General features: G+C 44.1%; 1 protein-coding gene across 1 annotated transcript in view; it reads left to right on the plus strand.

The window, feature by feature from the left end:
* Positions 1-25,565, plus strand: part of LOC143923700 (uncharacterized) — a 96,200-nt gene that overhangs the window by 44,299 nt on the left and 26,336 nt on the right. The window contains exons 5-9 of the mRNA XM_077447504.1: positions 4,354-4,467; positions 7,447-7,818; positions 16,488-16,790; positions 19,134-19,484; positions 22,114-22,413. Coding sequence (XP_077303630.1) covers positions 4,354-4,467; positions 7,447-7,818; positions 16,488-16,790; positions 19,134-19,484; positions 22,114-22,413 — 1,440 coding nt within the window. The remainder of the gene's footprint in view (positions 1-4,353; positions 4,468-7,446; positions 7,819-16,487; positions 16,791-19,133; positions 19,485-22,113; positions 22,414-25,565) is intronic.

Below are 25,565 nucleotides of genomic sequence, written 5' to 3' on the forward strand. Positions count from 1 at the left end.
CTACTCATGTGTCCGGCCCCTTTTGGGGCATCGGGCACATGAATTACAGCGGCCAGGTTTTTTTTGAAGCACTTGATTAGAGCTTCAAAAAAAACCTGGCCACTGTAATTCATGTGCCCGATGCCCCAAGCTGGTCATACGCTCATAAATTTTCTTTGCTCAGCCTGCAGGCTGAATTAAAACTCTAGCAGATTCCTCCATCCATGCTGTTAAGTATGTATGGATAAATCCCCCTGTTGGACAGCAGCTGTCAGGAATACCTAAGCAGGCAACTGCATCTGATTGAACATTTTCTACCCAAATCAGGTCAAAGATGTTGGGTGGGAGGGAGCCAACAGGACCACCCACAAAGCAAATTTCTGTCAATTCATTAGGAAACGCTTAGTTTCTTTCATTTTTGGATAGAGTAAGGGTGAGTTATAAGCCCTTTTATGTTTATGTTTCCATATGTGTGCCATTGGGGAGATATCTCTTCACTTACTGTCCCATAACCGAAACAGGAAGTGAGAGGAAAACTAGTGTCCCCATTGGAAGATATCTCATCTATTTCTGTTCTGGGGACAATCCGAAATGTGGGATTTTCTTTAATTTCAGCTTCAGTGAGGAAACAGGATTAATAGAGAGGGTCAATCTCCCTTTAAACCTGATGTGACGGGCGGGCCTGTGGAACCCAGAATCCCTTGGAGAGTTTGGAAAACCCTTGTTTCAGCTCCTCACACACCTCCTATTTCTAAGTCAACCCAGTGTCCATTAGGGGCACAGGGTGAATGAGAAAAAATGATGGACAGCTGTTTAATGGACAATGAGAAGGTGGTTACTTAAATATAAGAGTAATATTTATCTACAATATCTCCCAGGATATATATAAAGAGCTTATCACAGGCCTCTAGAACTGGGTAGGAGCTGGACAGTCTACTCCTACTATAGTTTGTTGCCTACTAGGCTGAGGAGGGGGGGAGATCATTGTTTGTATTGTTAATTGTAGTTAGCTACTGCTATTGTGAGAAGGTTTGCTGTGTTTATATTCATGATAATGTTGATTGTGTCTTTTTAAACACGGCAAGTCTGTCCTGAAAGGTCATGCCTCAGAGTCACCTAGGCTGTCTAAATGATTAGTTAATTAGTTCATGTTAATTAGGTTTCTGGTTACAGTTTGCATTGTCCGTAGAACCCTCTACGTGAAGGTAGGTGCTAGACTAGTATTTTTCTATAACTCAGGGTTCAAGTACAGGTAAATTTAGGCAGGCCTGTGCTTTAGGCTGGGCCTGGTTGTTTTGATTGGGGACTGGGAGTGTTTGGTGTAGTGGGAGGTGTGGCCACCTGTGCTCTGACTTAGAGGTTCCTCCCATGCTTTCAGAAGGTTTTGTTCTGCAAAAGGGGTTGGAGCTGATGTTTGAGTGGCAGGCAGCTCTTGTGAGGAGCTCTGACCAATTACCCTTTGGTATTAGCAGAGGGCAGGCCTCCCATTTAAGCTGAGGTCACATGCTGCCAGGGAGGAGTTCTGGAAAGCAGGAACAGACAGAATAGAATATTGAGTTTCTGTTCCAGGCGTTCCCATGTGGGGATGTGCCGAGCATGGAGGAGGGATGGAGGAACCACTAGGAGGGAGTCCTAGATTAAGATCTTCACCTCTAAGAAGTATCAAGCTGCTGTGACCGGGGAACACAGGACTTGCATGCTAGAGGAGATCAGAACGGAAGAAGTAACAGTCAAGCAGAGTAGATCAGCGTTCTGTGACCGGGGACACAGAACTATCCTTTTAAAGAAAGGTCAGTGCAAGAGACCAGGAGTAGTGAAGAATGCTGTGGCCAGGGAACGCAGCATTGATAGTCATTGTCAGAGAATCACCAGACTTCAACGTCGGCACTTCCCCGTGCGCCTGCGGGGAAGAGCTGCACAACGACGCATGCATATGCGTCGTACGACACAATGTCGTACACGCATGTGCAAGCCTATGCACACGGCGATGGGCCTTACCTGATTGGCCTGACAGTCCTATAAAAGGCATCAATGTGCTCTGTGTCTTTGCTGGTTTGTCTCCTCAGCTCACCTGTGTTCCTGTGTTCCTGTGTTCCTGTTTCCTGTTCCTGTTGACCACTTCCTGTTGTGACCCGGCTTGTTTGAAGACCACTCTGCTTCTCTCCTGATCTGACCCCTGGCTTGTTTAAACTGACTTTCTGCACTTAGCCTTGCTGGCTCACGGACTGATACCTGTGCTTGACCCTCGGCCTGCCTCTGGAATATCCTTTATCTCACGGACTGATACCTGTGCTTGACCCTCGGCCTGTTTCTGGAATATCCCTTGTCTCACGGACTGATACCTGTGCTTGACCCTCGGCCTGCTTCTAGAATATCCTTTGTCTCACGGACTGTACCTGTGTTTGACCCTCGGCCTTCACTCCAGGTATTGGAACCCCTGGCAGGCGTTTACCTCTACCAGTTCCAAGATCTTCTGCACGGGCATCTCTTCCTTCAGTGGACCTGCTGCATTCCAGTCACCTGCTGGCAACCCGTGCCTCTCTGTGCCCTGTACCCACTGTTCCATCCTCAGGGGTACTGTGCACCCAGCTGCAAGGGAAGCCGCTCTCAGCACTTCGGCTTTGGTGAGTACCTGACAGTCATGGACTGTCTGAGGGCAGTAGTCTGCTCATTACCTTATGTCAGGCCATCGTGGAGAGGTACCGTGCATCTCTGGTCTTGTTAAGCATAATGGTGATGCCTTCCAAAAGACTGTGTGGCTGTCTGATTCTCTGGGCCATCGGGGAGAGGCTTTGTAGGCTTCTGGCTCTTTGATTCGCATAGGCAATACCTATATGGCCTGCAAGGAGGAATTATTCAGAGTGATTCTTTCTTGTCCCAATGAAAGTGAAGAAATAGTATGTCAGTAGTTTTGCAGTGAAGAATTTGTACAAGGGAAGAAGGAGCAACAGTCTGCAGAGAAGTTATTCAAAAGAAGGAGACTGGGGTGCAAGGTGTGCATCCAGATTTGCAAGACCAAGGCCACTGAATAACTTCTGATAATGCTAAGTGCTATGGGCATCTCATATCATCCTCTCGCCAATCCAAGTTGTAATAAACGTAACAAAATTGTGCAAATGACTGTTCATTGTTTTAACTGATAGATGGGGGTCCGGCAGCAGGGTGATTGGCGGATTGCTAGTAACCAATTGGTGAGCATACTGCTACATGTCATTCTGGTGTGTATATTTGTGTGAGATCTCAAAATAAACAGTCCACGTTCAAGCTGTGTAACTGAGCTAGTCTCGTCTGGATCTTGGTTACAATATTCGGTTGTAAAATATGATATCTACAGCTCCAGATTGGAGGAAGCAGTGTACTGACAGAAGCACTCAAGAGGGGTGTGGGACCTTCCGTTACACCTAACATAGGTTCTAATCCCTCTCCACTCTATCCAAACCTAAAAAAGAAAAAAAAGTTTTGACTTTACTTATAATTAAAGCCCTTGGGAATACAGCACATTCCCCAGGCTCCTCTTAAGGTAAAGGCCCAGGGGGTGAAGAACACTCTGGGAAGGAGCTCCAACCATATACCATAATCCCAAACCATACTCCTGAACAAAGACCTCATTGATTAGGTTAGGTTAGATAAAAATAACTCAGTGATCATCCATCCCACCCTGAATACAGGAACCTCTTCAACAGTAACATTGAGAAGCAATCAACAACCTTTAGGAAAAGCCTGCCGAGTTCAGAAAAATGGAAACAGAGCCTAGTGGCAAAGCACACTACTTTTGTTAAGAGACTAATGCCGCGTACACGCAACCAGACTTTCTGGCAGAAAAGGTCCAACGGTCGTCCCGACGGACTTTCGACAGAGTTATGATGGACTTGCGAACAAACGGACTTGCCCACACATGAACGGACTAAAGTCAGTTCGTTTTGAACATGATGACGTACGATGGGATTATGATGATGATATGATGATTGGATGATGGAAGCAGAGCTTCTGTTCATTTACTAAACTCTGGAGCAACTGCATTTGGAGCGTTCAACTGCACTTTGTAAAGTGCACACTCAATTTGCCTTTAGTAAGTCAACCCCATAGAGAGTTCATATAGGCGTGATTGTAATTTGTCCACAAACATTTGTCCATGTAATGTAAAACATGATGGAAAGTGTAAATCATATTGTATTTACAATTACATTGGCCATTTGAGTCTACAGATCACAGATTTCATTGGCCTGCCCTGATGGTAGGAGTTAGTGACCACAATCTGAAATATTTATTGCCTTTTTCACTATTATTAGAAATTTTTTCTGCTTTGCACATCAGTATAATTGCTGTATTGTTGAAGCATTTAATGTGTGTTTTTTTTTTTTTTTCTGCTTGCAGATGAATGTCAACCACATTGCCATTTCGGGCTGACTGCTGCATTAATAAGTATACTGGTCATATCACTTGCAGCCATTTCTTACCTTTTATGGAAATACATCAGAAGGATGAAATGTGAGTTGATGACAATAGAAGTCTCTCTCTCTCTCTCTCTCTCTCTCTCTCTCTCTCTCTCTCTCTCTCTATATATATATATATATATATATATATATATATATATATATATATATATATGTGTGTGTATACACTATATTCCCAAAAGTATTGGGACACCTGCCTTTATACATACACACACACACACACAAACTTTAATGGCATCCCAGTCTTAAGTCTTGTACAGACACTTAGATTTTCCAATGACCGAATGTCCGTTTTTTTTTTGTGCCATACTAGTCTCATGTCTAAAGTCAAGAGGTTACTCACAATACGAAAATTTTTATACGACAAAATATGTCAGAAGTGACTTAATGTGTTGAATAGCTTTGCATGTGTTCTTTAGTTTCTGAGCGTGCGTAGTCTTGCTTTTCCTTTTTTTTCATGTGAAAACTATACTACTGAAACGAAAATCGGATATTGAGTTCACATCCGACAAAAATGTTATAGTCTGCACATCCAGCTTTTGTCTGACGAAAAAGCAAAATCTGCTGTTGAAAGCACCATACTAACGACCTGAAAATCATCAGACAGCTCATCATACTAATTTTTCCATCCGATTTTCGTATCATGTGTACGGGCCTTTAGTCCGTAGGGTTCAATACTGAGTTGGCCCACCCTTTGCAGCTATGTACTGTGTGGTGCTTTCACTAAGGGATGTGCTTTGCAGGGAAACAAAAAACACCACATCCTTGCTGACAGGACAGAGCTCTGTCTGGTTTACATAGACAGAGCTCTGGCCTGTCTTCCTCCTCACCGATTCGCTTCATCTATCAGCAGTCATCCATTGACCGGCACGCCCTGATTCGGTGTGCACACACACGCCCCCTAACCTGAACAGCAGAACCACGTATATATACCATATTTATCGGTGTATAACTTGCACCTTTTCCCCCTTAAAATCAGGGGAAATTTGTGGGTGCGTGTTATACGACGATCCCCCGCCGATTGTGAGCCTGTGGGCAGCTTTTGGTCCCCTTCGGCCATTTTCGGTGGCTTTTGGCCGCCTTCGGCCGCTCTTGGCGGCTTAAGGCCGCTCTCGGCTGTTCTCGGCAGCCAAAAGCCGACGAGAATGGCTGAAAGCCGACGAGAACGGCGCCATTTTTAAATGGCAAAGGTGCAAATGACACTGACAAGGCTGCATGACAAGGCTGAAAATGACACTGATAAGGCTGCAGATGGACACTGATAAGGCTGCATTGATGGGCATTTAAGTGGATACTTACCTTTCTGGCTCTCCATGTTGAAATGCTGACACTTCGCTGTTCCCTAGTCTCTCCAAGTATTCAACACTTTGGGTCCTGGAAAGTCCAATAGTACACAGAAAATTAGGTTGCACTAAAGCATCATAGTAGATATGCATAGTTACATAGTCCAACCTATGACAACAATTTTTAGGCACACTTGTCTATGTCAGGTTTACATAGACATTGCTCTTTCCAGTCTTCTTCCTCGCTGATCAGAAGGTGCCGGCGGTCAACCATTGGCCAGCACCCTCTGATCAGCTTGTACTGTGACCAATCAGTGGCACTAAATCAGCGTTTAACAATTTAGAGGTGCACCACGTTGCCCTTACTGTCTTCATGAAGCCCTTCACAGTTCCACCATCCATGAATATCACCTTCACCAAGGAGAACATGGAGCAGCTTTCCAGAAATGCAGACCTCTAATTTATAGGAAGTCATATACATATATTGGACATTCACATCAGTCCATGCCCTCAAGGAGCTTGCATTGTAAGATTTCTACCTCGCATGAAGACATGGGGGGTTATTTACGAAAGGCAACTTCACTTTGCACTGCAAGTGCACTTGGAAGTGCAGTCGCTCTAAATCTAAGGGGTAGATCTGAAATTAGGGGAAGCTCTGCTGATTTTACCATCCAATCATGTGCAAGCTAAAATGCTGTTTTATATTTTCCTTGCATGTCCCTCTCAAATCTACAGCGACTTTACTTCAGTGCACTTGCAGTGCAAAGTTGATTTTCCTTTGGTAAATAACCCCCATAGTTTCTTAATTATAGAGTGGTGCCCGGCTATAATTTCAACAGTTGGGAGTTGCTGATGGTAGTGACAGAATAGCCACCCTGGGGAAAATGACCAGGGCATAAGACGTACACCCTAGATATTTGTATAAAAGTTTATTCAAGGGTGACATCATGTGCCCAAGGTTCTTAACTGTTTAAATAAGCATGTGCTATGAGCAAAAATCGAGGCTGCCTTTGATGACCTCCTTTGGAAAATGAAACTTGCCTGGCTCTTTTTTTGTAGCTACGACCCAGAAAAATTTGCAGCATGTGAAGTAAGCACTCCTGAATTCCATATTTGTTCTTGGCCAGTAAATCAAAAAGTGTCAAAACGACCTGGATCAGCTTGTCAGCCAGAAAAATTAAATTTCTCAGAAAGAGAACTACTTTGTAGTACTCTTATTTCCTTTACATGTTCTTTGTTTTCTTCTGGGTGTTATTAGATTATGATTATTAATCATAGGCGTGCACACAGGGTGTGGCAGACGTGCCAGGGCACACCCTAATCACCCCGTGTGGTGTAGATTCCCTTTGTTTTTACCACTGATCTTTGAGGCTCCTAAATTGTAAAATAAAAAATACAAAAACTCAAATTGTAAAAAAGTTTAACAATAAAAATAGAAACTACTGACACTGTCCACTGCCCTACCGACACCATCCATTGCTCTACTGACACTGTCAACATATATAAATGCATATGTGTTTGATCTTTGGGGTGTACACCCTAATGCCATAGGCACACCTATGTTGTTAGCAGTATCTTGTATTTCTCAGTGGAGTAGTAGACGTGAGCAGAGCCCGATCTTTGAAAGATCCTAAATAGGTAGCCAGTTGCTGCATGAACTCTTGCACAGGCTGTTCTCCAACAGAGAGAAGTCCTAGTATGGATATGTAATGACATTTTTTTTTAAACAGACTTACAGCAATTTCAGGTGAGTCACATCCACAAGGAACATGTGTGGGGAAAAGAAGAGAAGGTCAATTTCTATTGTATGGCATCCAAGTGTCCAGATGTGGCGAATGTGACCTGGACGGTTACAGAAGAGGGCCAAAAGCCGATTACAATACCAGAGAGTCCGGCAATCAAAGATGAAGAAGCTGGACCATTAATAAGCCATGAATACATTGTAAAAACTGACCAGAGAGAGGATAATGGACTACGAAATGCTTCAACTGTACTGAGCTTCAACCCAACCACATCCAATCACAAGAACACTGAGATCAAATGTAAACTCCAATGTGGTGGGAGATGTGAGGAAAGAACGCGGAACTTCAGTTTCTGCTACAGTAAGGAAACTTTATTAGTATATCCTCTGCAGATGCTTCTGTTTTTGAGTCCAATATAAAGGAAAACTGGCACAAACTAGCCTCTATTTTAGAGGGAAGATACATTTTAAATGGAAATGATAATGGTTTTGTGTCCTTTCTATTTATTCATTTTTTTAGATTCATTAGTTAGTGAAATTATGTTTTTTTTTGTATATACTGTGTGTGTGTATACAGTTAGGGACAGAAAGTATTCAGACCTTCTTTCACTTTCACTTTCACTATTTGTTATATTGCAGCCGTTTGCTAAAATCATTTAAGTTCATTTCTTTTCCTCATTAATGTACACAGCACCCCATATTGACAGAAAAACACAGAATTGTTGACATTTTTGCAGATTTATTAAAAAATAAAAATTGAAATATCACATGGTCCTACATATTCAGACCCTTTGCTCAGTATTTAGTAGAAGCACCGTTTTGATCTAATACAGCCATGAGTCTTTTTGGGAAAGATACAAGTTTTTCACACCTGGATTTGGAGATCCTCTGCCATTCCTCCTTGCAGATCCTCTCCAGTTCTGTCAGGTTGGATGGTAAACATTGGTGGACACCCATTTTTAGGTCTCTTCAGAGATGTTCAATTGGGTTTAAGTCCGGGCTCTGGCTGGGCCATTCAAGAACAGTCACCGAGTTGTTGTGAAGCCACTCCTTTGTTATTTTAGCTGTGTGCTTAGGGTCATTGTCTTGTTGGAAGGTAAACCTTCGGCCAAGTCTGAGGTCCTGAGCACTCTGGAGAAGGTTTTCATCCAGGATATCCCTGTACTTGGCCGCATTCATCTTTCCCTCGATTGCAACCAGTCGTCCTGTCCCTGCAGCTGAAAAACACCCCCACAGCATGATGCTTCACTGTTGGGACTGTATTGGACAGGTGATGAGCAGTGTCTGGTTTTCACCACACATACCACTTTGAATTAAGGTCAAAAAGTTCTATCTTGGTCTCATCAGACCAGAGAATCTTATTTCTCACCATCTTGGAGTCCTTCAGGTGTTTTTTTAGCAAACTCCATGCAGGCTTTCATGTGTCTTGCACTGAGAAGAGGCTTCTGTTGGGCCACTCTGCCATAAAGCCCCGACTGGTGGGGGGCCTGCAGTGATGGTTGAATTTCTACAACTTTCTCCCATCTCCTGACTGTGTCTTTGGAGCTCAGCCACAGTGATCTTTGGGCAGGGCCGGACTTACTATTGGGCTTGACTGGGCTCAAGCCCAGGGGCCCCGCCCAATAGGGGGCCCCGCAGCCCTGCCAAGATACATAGCTGAACCTGTCACTCAGAGGGACACTGTCAGCTGCTAGCCTAGGAGATTTGGAACAGCGAGAGAAGCGGGGGCGGGGCTGTGCTGTGAACAGTGGGCGGGGCTGAGGAAAACAGCGAGGGCTGGAGGAGCAAGTCAGTGTATTTTGCAGCAGAGTGTAACTCCCCTCCCCCTCTTCAGCCCGCCACATTGGACTACACAGGTGGTGAATGGGGGAGCTGGGAGGGAGATGCACTGTACCTGAAGCCCCAGGAGGATATAGCAGAGGAAGGTATGACTATGGGAAGATCCCTGCAGCACTGAGCACACACAGCATTCTGGCTGAATGGGAAGAAGATGATGGGGAGCCCTGCACAGGCACATGTAATACTGGCTGGTCAGTGTCCAGAAATGTGTCTTTAGATAGTGCAAAGTTACTGATCAGCCTCCCCCTCCTCCCTCTGTAATCTTTGTTTTTTCTTTATAGCTGCACTGTGATCAGATCTCTGGAGGACAGGCAGCCCCCCAGCATTCTGTGTCCAGTGAGGTCACACTTGGTTGATTGTTAACCATTTCAGCTCAGCTATTTAGCCAGAGCTCTGTGTGTGCTGCAGTTTGATGTTTTTGTGAAGGATTTCCTGCTGATTCAGGCTAGAAGTTTCACAGACCCATTAACTGTTTACTGTCCTCCACTAACCCTGACCAGATCACTGTTTGTAAGAAAAATGTTATTTTGGAAATTAAATGTGCTGCTGTCTTGTCACGTGGTTGCACTTTTCAAAGAAGAATTACTGACTTGATCTTGCAGAACCAGTTTAAATAGAGTGTCACAGTCCTGCAATACGATATATATATACACTGAGTTCAACCATATCTGCAGTCTCTGACCATCCCTTGTACCGTGTCTGAAGTCTCTGACCATCCCTTGTACCGTGTCTGCAGTCTCTGACCATCCCTTGTACAGTGTCTGCAGTCTCTGACCATCCCATGTACAGTGTCTGCAGTCTCTGACCATCCCTTGTACCGTGTCTGAAGTCTCTGACCATCCCATGTACAGTGTCTGCAGTCTCTGGCCATCCAATGTACCGTGGCTGAAGTCTCTGGCCATCCCTTGTACCGTGTCTGCAGTCTCTGACCATCTCTTGTACCGTGTCTGCAGTCTCTGACCATCCCTTGTACCGTGTCTGAAGTCTCTGGCCATCCCTTGTACCGTGTCTGCAGTCTCTGACCATCTCTTGTACCGTGTCTGAAGTCTCTGACCATCCCTTGTACCGTGTCTGAAGTCTCTAACCATCCCTTGTACCGTGTCTGAAGTCTCTGACCATCCCTTGTACCGTGTCTGAAGTCTCTGACCATCCCTTGTACCGTGTCTGAAGTCTCTGACCATCCCTTGTACCATGTCTGAAGTCTCTGACCATCCCTTGTACAGTGTCTGCAGTCTCTGACCATCCCATGTACAGTGTCTGCAGTCTCTGGCCATCCAATGTACCGTGTCTGAAGTCTCTGGCCATCCCTTGTACCGTGTCTGCAGTCTCTGACCATCCCATGTACAGTGTCTGCAATCTCTGACCATCCCTTGTACCGTGTCTGCAGTCTCTGACCATCCCTTGTACCGTGTCTGCAGTCTCTGACCATCCCTTGTACCGTGTCTGCAGTCTCTGACCATCCCTTGTACCGTGTCTGCAGTCTCTGACCATCCCTTGTACCGTGTCTGCAGTCTCTGACCATCCCATGTACCGTGTCTGCAGTCTCTGACCATCCCATGTACCATGTCTGCAGTCTCTGACCATCCCATGTACCGTGTCTGCAGTCTCTGACCATCCCATGTACCGTGTCTGCAGTCTCTGACCATCCCATGTACCGTGTCTGCAGTCTCTGACCATCCCATGCACCATGTCTGCAGTCTCTGACCCTCTCTTGTACCGTGTCTTCAGTCTCTGACCCTCTCTTGTACCGTGTCTGCAGTCTCTGACCATCCCATGTACCGTGTCTGCAGTCTCTGACCATCCCATGCACTGTGTCTGCAGTCTCTGACCATCCCATGTACCGTGTCTGCAGTCTCTGACCATCCCATGCACTGTGTCTGCAGCCTCTGACCCTCTCTTGTACCGTGTCTGCAGTCTCTGACCCTCTCTTGTACCGTGTCTGCAGTCTCTGACCCTCTCTTGTACCGTGTCTGCAGTCTCTGACCCTCTCTTGTACCCTGTCTGCAGTCTCTGACCATCTCTTGTACCGTGTCTGCAATCTCTGACCCTCTCTTGTACCGTGTCTGCGGTCTCTGATCCTCTCTTGTACCGTGTCTGCAGTCTCTGACCCTCTCTTGTACCGTGTCTGCAGTCTCTGATCCTCTCTTGTACCGTGTCTTACACATATACAACTCGCATCACTCACACACACAGCCTACATAGGCTGTATGTGAGTGATATGAGGTGTACGGTATATATGTGATATAGGCTGCATATGAGTGACATTATACACACATACACAGAAAATGTTTACACATATATTAATGTGTCATGTGGGGGGTCTTGTTGCGTCACCACCCTGAAATTAGTTTTTGCAGGTTGGAATTAGGGATGAGCTCCGGCGTGTTCACACACTCTATGTGCAGAGCCCACCAGGAAGTCAGCGCAACGTAGCACGCATCGAGGCAATGTCTCACTGCCTGTGATTCGCGCAGCGCTGCGCCGACTTCCTGGCGGGCTCTGCACGTGGAGTGTGCGAATACGCTTGAGCTCATCCCTAGTTGGGATGTCTGTGAGACTGCGAGCAGACCCGAGAGCCGCAAAGATACACAGGACTCTATCTCTGCGGTGCCATTTTTAAACTTCAAGACTGCAATGACAACAAGGCTGCAAATGACACTGACAAGGCTGCATTGATGGGCATTTAAATGTAAAGGTTTTTTTTCCTCAAACTTCCCACCTAAACTTTGGATGCGTGTTATACGCCGACGCGTGTTATACGGTAATGTATAGAAGGTAGGGCCCGAAAGTGACTCAAGCCCAGGGGCCCCGACCACCCTAAGTCCTGCCCTGTCTTTGGGTTCTTCTTTACCTCTTTCATCAAGGCTCTTCTCCCCCGATAGCTCAGTTTGGCCGGACGGCCAGCTCTAGGAAGGGTTCTGGTCATCTCAAACGTCTTCCATTTAAGGATTATGGAGGCCACTGTGCTCCTAGGAACCTTAAGTGCAGCAGAATTTTTTTGTAACCTTGACCAGATCTGTGCCTTGCCAGAATTCCATCTCTGAGCTCTTCAGGCAGTTCCTTTGGACCTCATAATTCGCATTTGCTCTGACATGCACTGTGAGCTGTAAGGTCTTATATAGACAGGTGTGTGGCTTTCCTAATCAAGTCCAATCAGTATAATAAAACACAGTTGGACTCAAATGAAGGTGTAGAATCATCTCAAGGATGATCAGAAGAAATGGAGATCACCCGAGTTAAATATATGAGTGTCATAGCAAAGGGTCTGAATACTTAGGACCATGTCATATTTCAGTTTTTCTTTTTTAATAAATCTGCCAAAATGTCAACAATTCTGTGTTTTTCTGTTAATATGGGGTGCTGTGTGTACATTAATGAGGAAAAAAAATTAACTTAAATGATTTTAGCAAATGCCTGCAACAAAGGGTGGAAAATTTAAGGGGTACTTTCCGTCCCCACTGTATATATATATATATATATATATATATATATATATATATATGATATAAAAAGGTGCTTCAGCAAAGTATTAGTTTAAGGGTGTGCATGATAACTACATTATTTTGTTTTTTATTTTTACCCCCCCCCCCCAAAAAAAAAATTGTTTTGTTTGTTTTACAGTTGAATTGTACAGTTTATGGGTCACATTAAGGCTCCATGCACACTAGCGGTTTTTTATGTTGAATCTGTTTTATTACATTTTAAGCAAGATTAAACAATACAGAATGAAAGTATAGGAGTATCAACCCGACTTTAACAGATATACAAGTATACAGTGATACAACAACAATAGAACAAGTATCGCATAAGTACAATAAAATATAGGTAATTAAGGCACGGTAAAATGAGAATACTGACTGTATTTTTAACTAGCCCGTAGTCCACCAATAACAAAGTTATAAAAAACCAAGCTCAGCATACATGCATACCTCCCAACTTTTTGAGTTGGGAATGAGGGACACCTAGCATATAATATATAATGTGAATGTTCTGAGTGGAACCTGTCCTGGTAAACCGCTGTAAGATCTTGGCCATAGTGCTGCAGCTCAGTTTCATGGTCTTGGCAATCTTCTTATAGCCTAGGCCAGTCATGGCGAACGTGTGGCACGCGTGCCGCTGCCAGCACGCCGAGCCGTCTCTGTGGGCATGCTGTGACAATTACACTGTCATCGTTAAATCGTCCGCTCTCGTGAACTACATCTCCACCAGTCCTCTTGGGATAGCGGTGACGTGTCCGAGTGGGCATGGTGCATGCTCCGAACGCTGAAGCCACGCCCCCCATTCTCAAACATCTGACGCACCTGTTGACGTGCCTGCGCGGGAAATCTCCTGACACACGGACACCACCGGAGCGACTGGAGCCTGACCCCACACCGATTTCAACAACTCAAATGTGAGTTTTATAACCAATTGCAGACCGGGCCATAGCCAAAAGATGGCTACAGCACGGTCAGCGAATCTTGCTCCCGCGCGCCCTACAGTGCGAGGGGAGAGGGGGGGAAGAGGGAGAGCGATGCAATGCTATGCCCATGCTCTGTCCATGCTCTGTCCATGCTCTGCCCATACTCTGACCATACTTTGCCCATACTCTGTCCATACTCTGTCCATACTCTGTCCATACTCTGCCAATACTATGCCATACTCTGCAGTACCCTGCCCATACTCTGCCAATACTATGCAATACTCTGCAGTACCCTGCCAATACTATGCCAATACTATGCAATACTCTGCAGTACCCTGCCAATACTATGCCAATACTATGCAATACTCTGCAGTACTCTGCCAATACTATGCAATACTCTGCAGTACCCTGCCCATACTCTGCCAATACTATGCAATACTCTGCAGTACCCTGCCCATACTCTGCCCATACTCTGCAGTACCCTGCCCATACTCTGCCCATACTCTGCCCATACTCTGCAGTACCCTGCCCATACTCTGACAATACTATGCAATACTCTGTAGTACCCTGCCCATACTCTGCCCATACTCTGACAATACTATGCAATACTCTGTAGTACTCTGCCCATACTATGCAATACTCTGCAATACCTTGCCCATACTATGCAATAATCTGCAGTACTCTGCCCATACTATGCAATACTCTGCAGTACTCTGCCCATACTATGCAATACTCTGCAGTACCCTGCCCATACTATACAATACTCTGTAGTACTCTGCCCATACTATGCAATACTCTGTAGTACTCTGCCCATACTATGCAATACTCTGTAGTACTCTGCCCATACTATTCAATACTCTACAGTACTCTGCCCATACTATGCAATACTTTGCAGTACTCTGCCCATACTATGCAATACTTTGCAGTACTCTGCCCATACTATGCAATACTCTGCAGTACTCTGCCCATAAACTGAATAAAGCCTTTTTTAACTTACTACTCTTAGAGCGGCGCTGCTCTAAAAAAAATAAAAAGGGGGCTCATTATTAGTGTCATTGTGAAACGACTGTACAAATTCTTTTTTCTAAACTAAAACCTCGTTAGTCAGGTTTAATTGCAGTGTTGGCACTTTGAAAAAAATAAGTCGTTTTGGTTTGCAGTTTGGGCACTCGGGCTCAAAAAGGTTCGCCATCACTGGCCTAGGCCAAGGATATGCAATTAGCGGACCTCCAGCTGTTGCAGAACTACAATTCCCATGAGGCATAGCAAGACTCTGACAGCCACAAGCATGACACCCAGAGGCAGAGGCATGGTGGGACTTGTAGTTTTGAAACAGCTGGAGGTCCGCTAATTGCATATCCTTGGCCTAGGCCATCTTTCTGTAGAGCAACAATTTTTTTTCAGATCCTCAGAAAGTTCTGTGCCATGTTGAACTTCCATTGACCAGTATGAGAAAGTGAGAGCGATAACACCAAATTTAACATACCTGCTCCCCGTTCATACCTGAGACCTTGTAACATTAACAAGTCGCATGACACCGGGCAGGGAAAATGTCTAATTGGGTCCAATTTGGACATTTTCACTTAGGGGTTTACTCACTTTTGTTGCCAGCGGTTTAGACATTGATTAAGTGATGGTGACCCCCTGACATGCCACATTTGGCATGTCATTTTTTTAGGGGGGGAGCGGATACAGAGTTTTTATGGGCACCCAGCCCCACTTCCTCCCTGGGCTCCGGAAGGAAGTTCACCTCTTCCCCCTCCCTCCCTGCAATCTTCTGGGTCACTTCACAATAGTGAACCAAGGATTCCTAGAGCACTATGAATATCCAATAATACAGATGAAAAAAAAAGAAAATACATTTTTTTATTTTTTATTAATGTACTGTACTTGCTGGAATTAGTAGTGTGATGACCCTCTGTTTTGTTTGTATATAGAGATTAGTGAAATTGAAAATGCTCTTTCCCTGAATTTTCTTAGAAAACTTGAAGATTTTGTCAAAGTTTTGCTATTTTAATTAAATTAATTGGAGTCAATGAGGAATGTTTAGCGATTTATAAGTGTGCGTTAGACTTTAAATAGCTCCAGAGGGTTGCAGAGACCTATCCTGGGCCTGTTCTTGTCCTTAAAAAATGGCTTATATGGTCAAATGAGTAAAATTGGATTGGCTGTGGTGTGATTCTGCAGACAGCAAAACTGATAAACCTCCTGCCAGATTAATCATTTTTTTTTTTTTTTAAACAGGTAAAGGTTTATTGAATAACACACAGGCTAAATACAAATCACTGTCAGTATAACAGAATCTGAATCTATCATGTGTAGGCCACAACCAGGAATTCAACAGATCATTAAACTGTTCCCAAAGAGCACCAAATAGATTAATCAGTTTAGAATCTGGAATCCCTTTACACAATGCGATTTGTATCCCATTGCATGGTATCTATGGTGGTTTTTGAATCTTCATATTGTATATCTGTACCTCCACATCTCCTTAACATACGATGGAGGTGTTCTGTAGCCCATAGAGTTGACCTGGATGGGTGGAGAACACTGTACAAGTCAATGTATAGGCAGAAAGCACAGGAAGTTGCAAACTCACTACATCTCCTGTAGGATCTTAGGTTTATTTTCTGCACTATTGTGGAGAGTTTTGTTATATCAATTTATTTTTTAGCAGACCTAAGGGGAATAAATAAGAGTCGTTTATTGTTAGGGTTTACATAGACTTTAACTGGTGATATTTAATGTCTGTTTTTACAAATAAAAGCCGTATTCATTTCATTTTCTAGAAAAGCCATCAGTAAAAGGCCCTATAGATCTCTCCCTGGATGCCTCAGGAAATGTTGTGTGTTCTTTGACTCTGGAGAACTTTTATCCCAGAGATGTCCTAATAAAATGGACCTGCGGAGTTGGAAATAACCAAGACCTGCCGTCTACTGAGGATATAAAGAATGGCAGCGATTACACGTTTCAATGCAACAGTATCTGTGCGATCCCCTGGCAAAACTTCATGGATCCCGGTTCTAAAGTACGAGTGACCTGGACACACAAATCTCTGGATCAGCCGGGGAATCAGGAACGTTCTTTAAAAGGTGTCACCATTTACCTTTCAATTTAAACAGTTTTTTATTAGAAAGAAAAACAAAACTTACAAATAGTACGTTTGCGTAGATGTGGTTGACAATCTTACAAACAGTTATTTGGTCAGACATCCCATAAACAATATGTTACATGACGAGACACACATTAACATGGAGATAATAAAATGATGAATGGTGCATCCCCTTTATATTTTATCTCAGTACAGATATGTTATGGAGTAATGGAAAAAATAAAAGAATGCAAGGCCCTGGCAAAAAAGGGGTCTTCCTATCAGCTGAGGGTATCTAAAGCGATCCCAGATTTTGACATATTTGGATGCATGTAGATAAGCTTTTTGTACAATAAGCTGTTCACTTCTGCTAACCATGCACTGAACTCAGGTGGGGTGGTCCTCATCCACTGTTTTGCTATGACTGGCAGAAAAGACTGTTTAGTTCAGAAATATTTTAGTAAATTTATCCATGTCAGGATAAATCCTGTAATGGTATATTCCCAAAAGGCATGGCTTGGGGTGTAAGGTAAGGGGAGAACCCATGGTGTCATGAAGAAACTGTACAATCTGTGTCCAGAAGCCGTGGATCTTAGATAGATAGATCATAGAACATTCCCATTGTGTGGTTACACATCATACAGTTAGCAGGTTGGTCTCGTTTATACCTACATACTCTGGAGGAGTGAGGTAAGAACGGTGAATTATTTAGATCTGTGTGAGGCGATCTGAAAGTTTAGGAGAAGCTAGTTTGCCCCTGTTTTTTTGCCCCTGTTTTACTGTTTGCGTTTAAATTGTACCAGTCTCAGACTATGGACATTAAAGTGGCCAGGGATAGAGAGAGGGGATTATAGCGGTGCCAAATAACATCTAACAATTTTAACAATATATTTTATTGTAAATACAAAATGCAAAAAAAGACAAACAGAAAACATCAAAAGTTCAGCATACAATCATATAGACGGGTACATTACACATGAATTGAAATTTGTAAACATAGAGGAAAAAGCAGGTCTTGATCTTATAGAGGCCAGTAGTACAAGGTATCAACTCCTACATGTTTCGCCAAACCATTGGCTTCCTCAGGGAAATGATATATGCCTGTACCAAAGTGAAAATTCTAAAAAACACAAAAAGACAGCATAAGGTTACAATGTAGTTGCAAGTTTAAATATCTTTGTCATAAGTTCAGAAAACAAGGCATGGTCATAGACCCCCCCCCCCCCCCCCCCCCATGATCGGTCAGTCCAAAATAGTGCCACAGATACGTACATATCTGTACGGTTTAGTAGATATTCACTTTGACGTCAGCGGCGCATGCGCTGTGAAGGCCTGGCTGAAGGTCCGGCAGATGGACCTTAACCGGGAAGAAGTCTCCTGCGTGCATGCGTGTGAGTGACTTAATCGCGGCTCCAGACACTCCCAGCACCCGGAGATACGAACCCGGAAGAAGCACAGAGGGCAAAATGCCAGCTCCCTTGGCGTGCACCGGGATCAGATGCCGATGCCTCGTTCTACGGTGAGTATTTTATAATGTGTTAGTGTGCACTGAATACTAGCTCATTAGGCATTTGCCTTACATGTTTTTTGTTTTTCTGTGCGGGTATACAACCGCTATAAGTTTCAGTTATTTTCTGAATTAAGGCAATCATGTCACTGAGAATTTTACTTTGGAAGGCTCGCTTAGGGGACACAGCAGTTAGGTGATACATTCACCGACTTTTCATATGTCGCTTCCTCACTAGCACTCATTCACTAACATTGAGGGAGTGAAACCTTGGTACCATAGCCGGAGAGGGAGTGATGCATACAGGGTGATGTGGGCCCTCAATACATTTTCTAGTGTCCCCTTTCCTGGTGAGTGATCTGCCCCCATACAGCATCTGCTGTTTTTTGTTTTTTTTTGTACAGTGGAAAGCTGCCAGGCTACAAATATGTAACCAACCTTGTCAAGTTACCAAACAAAAAGTCTTGAGAAAAAAGCTCTCTGCAATAGAAGACGTGTTATACACAACTCTCCCACCTTTCCTCCATCCCAGTGCTGCAGCCTCCATTAGTGTCTTTGGCATTTGACACTTCCTGGAGTGTCAGATAACGGTTTTCTTCACTACCACCTCACTAGATTACATAGGACCTGGCAGTGGTGTCGGGGTCAGAGAATAGAACCCTGACAGTGGATGGGGGACACAGGCATCCAACTTTCAAAAGGTAAAGAGTTTGGCAAAGGCTACAGAACAGGGGGCAGGTAGGATGCACAAATATTGGCACAGGTGCATTCTACTGTCTATTACACTTCTCCACTCTATACTCATTGTCTTGTGTTCTGATTACTCTCTTGTTTCAGATTTTCCATGGCGTCCAGTGATGGATGACATTGAAGTCCCACCTTTAGTACACGGCAGAGAAGCCAAGCTGCGGTGTGTGATCCGGGGGTATTTCCCCGACAATCTGGAGGTGAAGTGGTTACGGAGAGAAGCAGGAAAGCCGGAGCTTTATGAAGTGTCTACCGGTGATAAATACAAGATTCCGGTGTTGGAGATCACAGAGGGATCTGATAAGACTTACACCTGTACCGCCTCTGTCATTGTATCCGTGTTACTGAAAACGGAGAGCAAATCAGAGCTCATCTGCCGGGTGGCACACCCCAGTCTGGAGACCCCTATAGAGAAGAGGACGGGAGAACTCATAGTGACAGGTATTACTATAGAATTTAATAGGGACACAAGAATGCATTGCTTCAAACACTAGAAAGAATTTTGTGTAGATATACTTTCCCTGGGTACACTGAGTATAAATCATGAAACCATTTACACTGGGGGGTCTACTTTCTAAAAATTGTTGTGTGAATGCATTCATCATAAATTTGTGTAATGTGTTTAATACGTGACCTGGCTCTTCTAGGTTGGAGAGCGCGCATGCACATCGGCTGCGGCTTGCTTCCACTGTGATCACACACACCGCGGAAGCTGATTGGCGGGTGCCAGGTACTTGATGACCTCTGACACTCGCCGATCATCAGTCAAAAACACAAAACTGCGATCTGGTTATGTAAACAGGGCAATCGCCATTCTGACAGGGTGGAAGGGATGTAGTTTGTGTCCCTGCAAAGCAGGGAATAAATTCCATCTAGTAAAAGCACCTTCTAGTATAGTAAAACACAGGCTAGGCACACAGTTATCTCTTTGATCGCCTCTGACGTTAGCCCCTTCCCTGCCAGTGTCATTAGTACAGTGACAGTGCATATTTTTTAGCACTGATCACTGTATTAGTGTCACTGATCCCCACAAAGTGTCAGAATGGCCCTATATCACAGTCCCGCTAAAAGTCACTAACCACTGCCATTTACTACTTAAAAAAAAAAAAAAATAAGTTTGTAGATGCCAGAGGCTCTAATCGGGGCTTCAAAATAGGGTGGGCTCGATTTTTTTTTTTTAAACACTGTATTGGTGTCACTGGTCCCCAAAAAGTGTCACTTAGTGTCAGATTTGTCCGCCGCAATGTCGCACTCCAATTAAAGATCACTGCCATTACCAGTAAAAAATAAATAAAATAAAAGTCCATAAATCTATCCCATAGTTTTGTAGACACTATAAAACTTTTGCGCAAACCAATCAATATACATGTAGCGGCCATAACCCTTGCAGGGCGGCCTTGACTTATTGGGCTTACCAGTTACCTTCTCTTGGCCTTCTATTCCACGTCTAGGGGTTCCCAGGGTTGATACCCAACGACTTGTACACTGACACGGATAAAGTCCTTTTTTTAAAAAGGTTTTATTTTGCAGTAGTAACATCCAATAACAGTCTCTCATGGGAACAGAGGGCACAGGTGAACAACTCAGGCACCTTGAACTGCAAGTCTAGCAAAGTCTCTAATTCCACCCAGAGAGTAGCCACTCGCAGCTGGGTACTTCAAGGCTGAACAGATCTCTAGCCAGAGATCATGGCAGTCAGCGCGTTGACTCAAAACTTGAAACAATCCTATGAACGTGTACAAGTTGTAACTAAGGGTGAACAGGAACCTTTTTCCTCGGTATCCAGGGGATACCCGGGTCCTGGAACCAGAACAGACCACACGGGCCTCACAAACTCCTCTCCTAAACACGTGACCCACACATCTTAAGTACCCCTTCCCAGACTCCCCAGCGGGGCCCGGCACTCCCACTGATTGGTTCCGAGAAGACTGATACTCAAAATGTCCAACCAGGCCTGGTTCTGGCCTGTCATGTGCACCTCACTGCTCACATGACCAGGCAGAACTTCTAACACAGCCCGGCCAGACTGATGTTAAGGCCAACCTACGTAATTAACCCTCAGAACCCCTACTGTTCTGAGGCAAAAACTAAATTTACATGCGTATGACATTTTATCCAAAATGCCATCCGCTACATACGCTTATTGGGATTTTATTTACCAAAAAAATGTAGATTAATGTAAATTGATGAAGAAATTATTTTTTTTTTTTAATTTTTCATTGGATATGTTTTATAGCAGAAAGTAAAAATATTGTTTTTTTTTTTCAAAATTGTCGCTCTTTTTTTTTGTTTGGAGCGCAAAAAATAAACACAGAAGGTGATCAAATACCACCAAAAGAAAGCTCTATTTGTGGGAAAAAAAAGGACATACATTTTCTTTGGGTACAGCGTTGTACGACCGCGCAATTGTCAGTTACATTAACGCAGTGCCGTATTGCAAAAAATGGCCAGGTCATGAAGGGAGGTCAAGTGGTTAGACGCAGTATGGCAATTTTTTTTGCGACAGCAGTGAAAACGTCTCAACAGATTTTCTGATAAATAAACTCCTAAGTGAATTCTGTTCTCAATATAAAAAACTTAAAAAGTAAAAACTTTCAGGCTTGTAAACAAGGTTTGCTTACTCAATGGCAAGAAAACTTTTTTTTTTAACTCATTTATTTTTATAAAGATTTTTTTGTAAAAAAAATACATAATACAATGTATTGTTTTAAAAAAAAAAAAACATTTTTTTTTGTAGACTCAGGTCTCAGGAGGTGTCATCTGTTGTTAAGGACACAGTGGCTGGCTTCCAGGCCTTCTGCTTAGCAACCAGCTCAATTCGATAAATTAGCACATGAAAATACACGGTAATTACCTGTATAAAGGAATACTAATGCGCTCCACCTAGTGGTTCATGGGAAGACTAAATGAGTACAAAATATTATACATAGGAAGCAGCCAGCATAAAAACAGTGATCTCAGCACCGAAAGTAAGTGTATAAATTAGTGTAAATAAAAATGCGGCGCTACCTAAACTATATATGCTGTATTTGTATATATATATACACACACATTTATATTTTGCATTTAGGAATCCCTACTGTGACTAGAAAAAAGGATAGCAAAAAATTAACAGCAGAGATTTCACATTTCTACCCAAAGAAGATTACGGTAAAATGGAGTCGAACCAAACAGAAGAAGTCTGGGCTAGAAGACAAGTTTGTGCCGTTTGATGAAAACGAGGACTATACTGTATCTGAGCCGATTCCTGAGAGCGATGGGACCTTCTCTTTAACCAGCTCAGTCAAGAAGTTTAAAGATAATAAACTGTATAAAATCACAGTCACGCATGAGTCAATGAAATCACCAATTGAGAAAACCTATAAAAAAGGTAAATAAACCCTTACTGTTTTTTTATTTTATTGTATCCTACATGTGAACTTTTTCTAAAGTGTCTATGTGTAAAAACATCACTGTACCAATGTGACAAACATTCACACAACCCCAGGGAAACTTACCATGTTTTGTGTCATATCATTATTTTTTGTATTTTTACTGGTTGAGGTATTTAAAAAAAATACTGCATTATGGCCACTAGATGGTGCTTCCGATCATAAGAGGTAACTACACTATATTGTCAAAAGTATTAGGACGCCTGCCTTTACACCAGGGGCGGCCAACCAGTGGCCCGCAGAGCCATTTGTTGTGGCCCGCGACTTCCTGCTCTGGAATGGCAGGTTAGTAAGCCAAGATCGCAGGTTGCTGACCCGTCATACCACATCATCAGTGTTGTAAATGAAGCTTGTGGTAGAGGAAGAAAACGGATGCAGAGCAGAGCCCATAAGCCGATGCTTCCTGTACAGCGCCGGCTTTTGCCACAGACAGAGTCTATGGCAAAGTTCAGCTAACCCACAGGATAGACACAGGTGCACTACGCTGCACCCGCAGTGTGGGTAATCATCAGTGTGAAAGCAGTTTAGGCCCTTTTCACACGATTGGCCCTACCCAATCGGACCCTCAATTCACCTCTACAGAGCGGCAGATTAAACAGACTTTTGTCCGTTTACTCCTGCCTGCCTCCAATCCGGTCCTAAAAATCCACCCCCTTCCATCTAGGTGGATCGGATTGGAGGGCCTATAGAGTAGCAGTGGCCTGTCACCCACCCATTGTGGCCTGCGACTGGTTACCAAATTGCTTAAATGGCCCTCGCTCTTAAAAAGGTTGGGCACCCCTGCTTTACACGCACATAAAGTTTAATGGTATCTCCGTCTTAGTCCGTAGGGTTCAATATTGAGTTGCCCCCCCTTTGCAGCTATAACAGCTTCAACTCTTCTGGGAAGGCTGTCCACAAGGTTTAGGAGTGTGTCTATGGGAATGTTTAACCATTCTTCCAGAAGCGCATTTGTGAGGTCAGGCAGTGATGTTGGACGAGAAGGCCCGGCTCACAGTCTCCATTCTACTTCATCCCAAAGGTGTTCTATCGGCTTGAGGTCAGGACTCTGTGCAGGCCAGTCAAGTTCCTTCACCCCAAACTCGCTCATCCATGTCTTTATGGGCCTTGCTTTGTGCACTGGTTAAAATTATTTGGTGGAGGGGGATTATGATGCGGGGTTGTTTTCCATTGGTTGGGCTTGGCCCCTAGGTTCCAGTGAAGAGAACTGTTAAGGCGTCAGCATACCAAGGCATTTTGGACAATTTCATGCTCCCAACTTTGTGGGAACAGTTTGGGGATGGCCTCTTCCTGTTCCAACATGACTGAGCACCAGTGCACAGCAGTGGGTGGCAAAGTGGTGTAATCGTTAGCAGTAAAAAGGGTCGCTGGTTCGAATCCCAACCATGACTCTACCTGCCTAGAAGTTTGCATGTTCTCCCTGTGCCTGTGTGGGTTTCCGCCAGGTACTCCGGTTTCCTCCCACACTCCAAAGACATGCTGGTAAGTTAATTGGCTTCTGTCCAAAATTGGCCCTAGTATATGAATAGCGACTTTGGATTGTGGGCTCCTTGAGGGTAGGGACCGATGTGAGTGTGCAATGTACAGGGATAGGGACAATTGTAGACACTCACTTAGGTTGAACTGGATGGACTGGTGTCTTTATTCAACTTTACTAACTATGTAACTATGCACAAAGCAAGGTCTGTGATGTTGAGGAGGGGGCAGAGTACACTGCTGTGGGTAGGGGTGATGTGAAGGGGGGTTAAAGCAGCACACTGCTGGGGGCGATGTAGGGGTGGAAATGTGAAGGGAGGCAGAGGATACTGCTGTGAATGAAGGAGGGGGGCAGAGGTCACAGCTGTGGGGGGGGGGGGTGAAGTGAAGGGGCAGCAGAGGACACTGTTGGGGGTATTGATTTGAATGGTGGCAGAGGACACTGCTGTAAATGAAGGAGGGGGTGATGTGAGGGGGGGGCCAGAGGACAATGCTGTGAATGAAGGAGGGGGTGATGTGGGGGGGGGGGGGCAGAGGACAATGCTGTGAATGAAGGAGGGGGTGATGTGAAGGGGGGGCAGAGGACAATGTTGTGAATGAAGGAGGGGGTGATGTGGGGGGGGGGGCAGAGGACAATGCTGTGAATGAAGGAGGGGGTGATGTGAAGGGGGGGCAGAGGACAATGTTGTGAATGAAGGAGGGGGTGATGTGGGGGGGGGCAGAGGACAATGCTGTGAATGAAGGAGGGGGTGATGTGAAGGGGGGGGGGGGCAGAGAACACTGCTATGAAAAGAAATGATAGAATGGGATTGTGATATAAGAGGAGATAGTCTGTGATGTGAATGATCAGACTCGTAGCACAAAAATGCATTTCAGACCTCTGCTGGGAGAAAATTTTACTGATTGGGCCTCCATGAATTTTAATTCATTATCTCTGATCTACCTTTTCTTCAATTATTCTGGCTACATTGGATATACAGTGCCTTGAAAAGTTCCACATTTTGTCATGTTACAACCAAAAACATAAATGTATTTTATTGGGATTTTATGTGATAGACCAACACAAAGTGGCTCATAATTGTGAAGTGGAGGGAAAATGATAAATGGTCTTCAGAATTTTTTACAAATAAATATGTGAAAAGTGAGGTGTACATTTGTAATCAGCCCCCTGCGTCAATACTTTGTAGAACCATCTTTCACTGCAATTACAGCTGCAAGTCTTTTTGGGGATGTCTCTACCAGCGTTGTACTCTAGAGAGTGACATTTTTGCCAATTCTTTGCAAAATAGCTCAACCTTGCCACATATTCTCAATTGGATTTAGGTCTGGACTTTGACTGGGCCATTCTAACACATGAATATGCTTTGATCTAAGCCATTCCATTGTGGCTCTGTCTGTATGCTTAGGGTTGTCGTCCTGCTGGAAGAACCTCCACCATGATATGAAGTTGTACTGAGGTTCAGAACCACCATCTGTCCAATCACAAGGTTCTGCTCTCCCCATCATCCCAGATCATTAACCTTAGACTTTCTCTGGACTTGCTCTGGGTTTATTTTCTGACTATCCTGTCTTCCCCAACCTTGTTCACTTGGGATCCCAACTAAAAAATATTTTT

The sequence above is a fragment of the Lithobates pipiens genome, unplaced genomic scaffold (assembly GCF_037356315.1).
Source record: "Lithobates pipiens isolate NorthernLeopardFrog02 unplaced genomic scaffold, aLitPip1_a1.2 Scaffold_22, whole genome shotgun sequence".
Classification (NCBI taxonomy): Eukaryota; Metazoa; Chordata; class Amphibia; order Anura; family Ranidae; genus Lithobates; species Lithobates pipiens.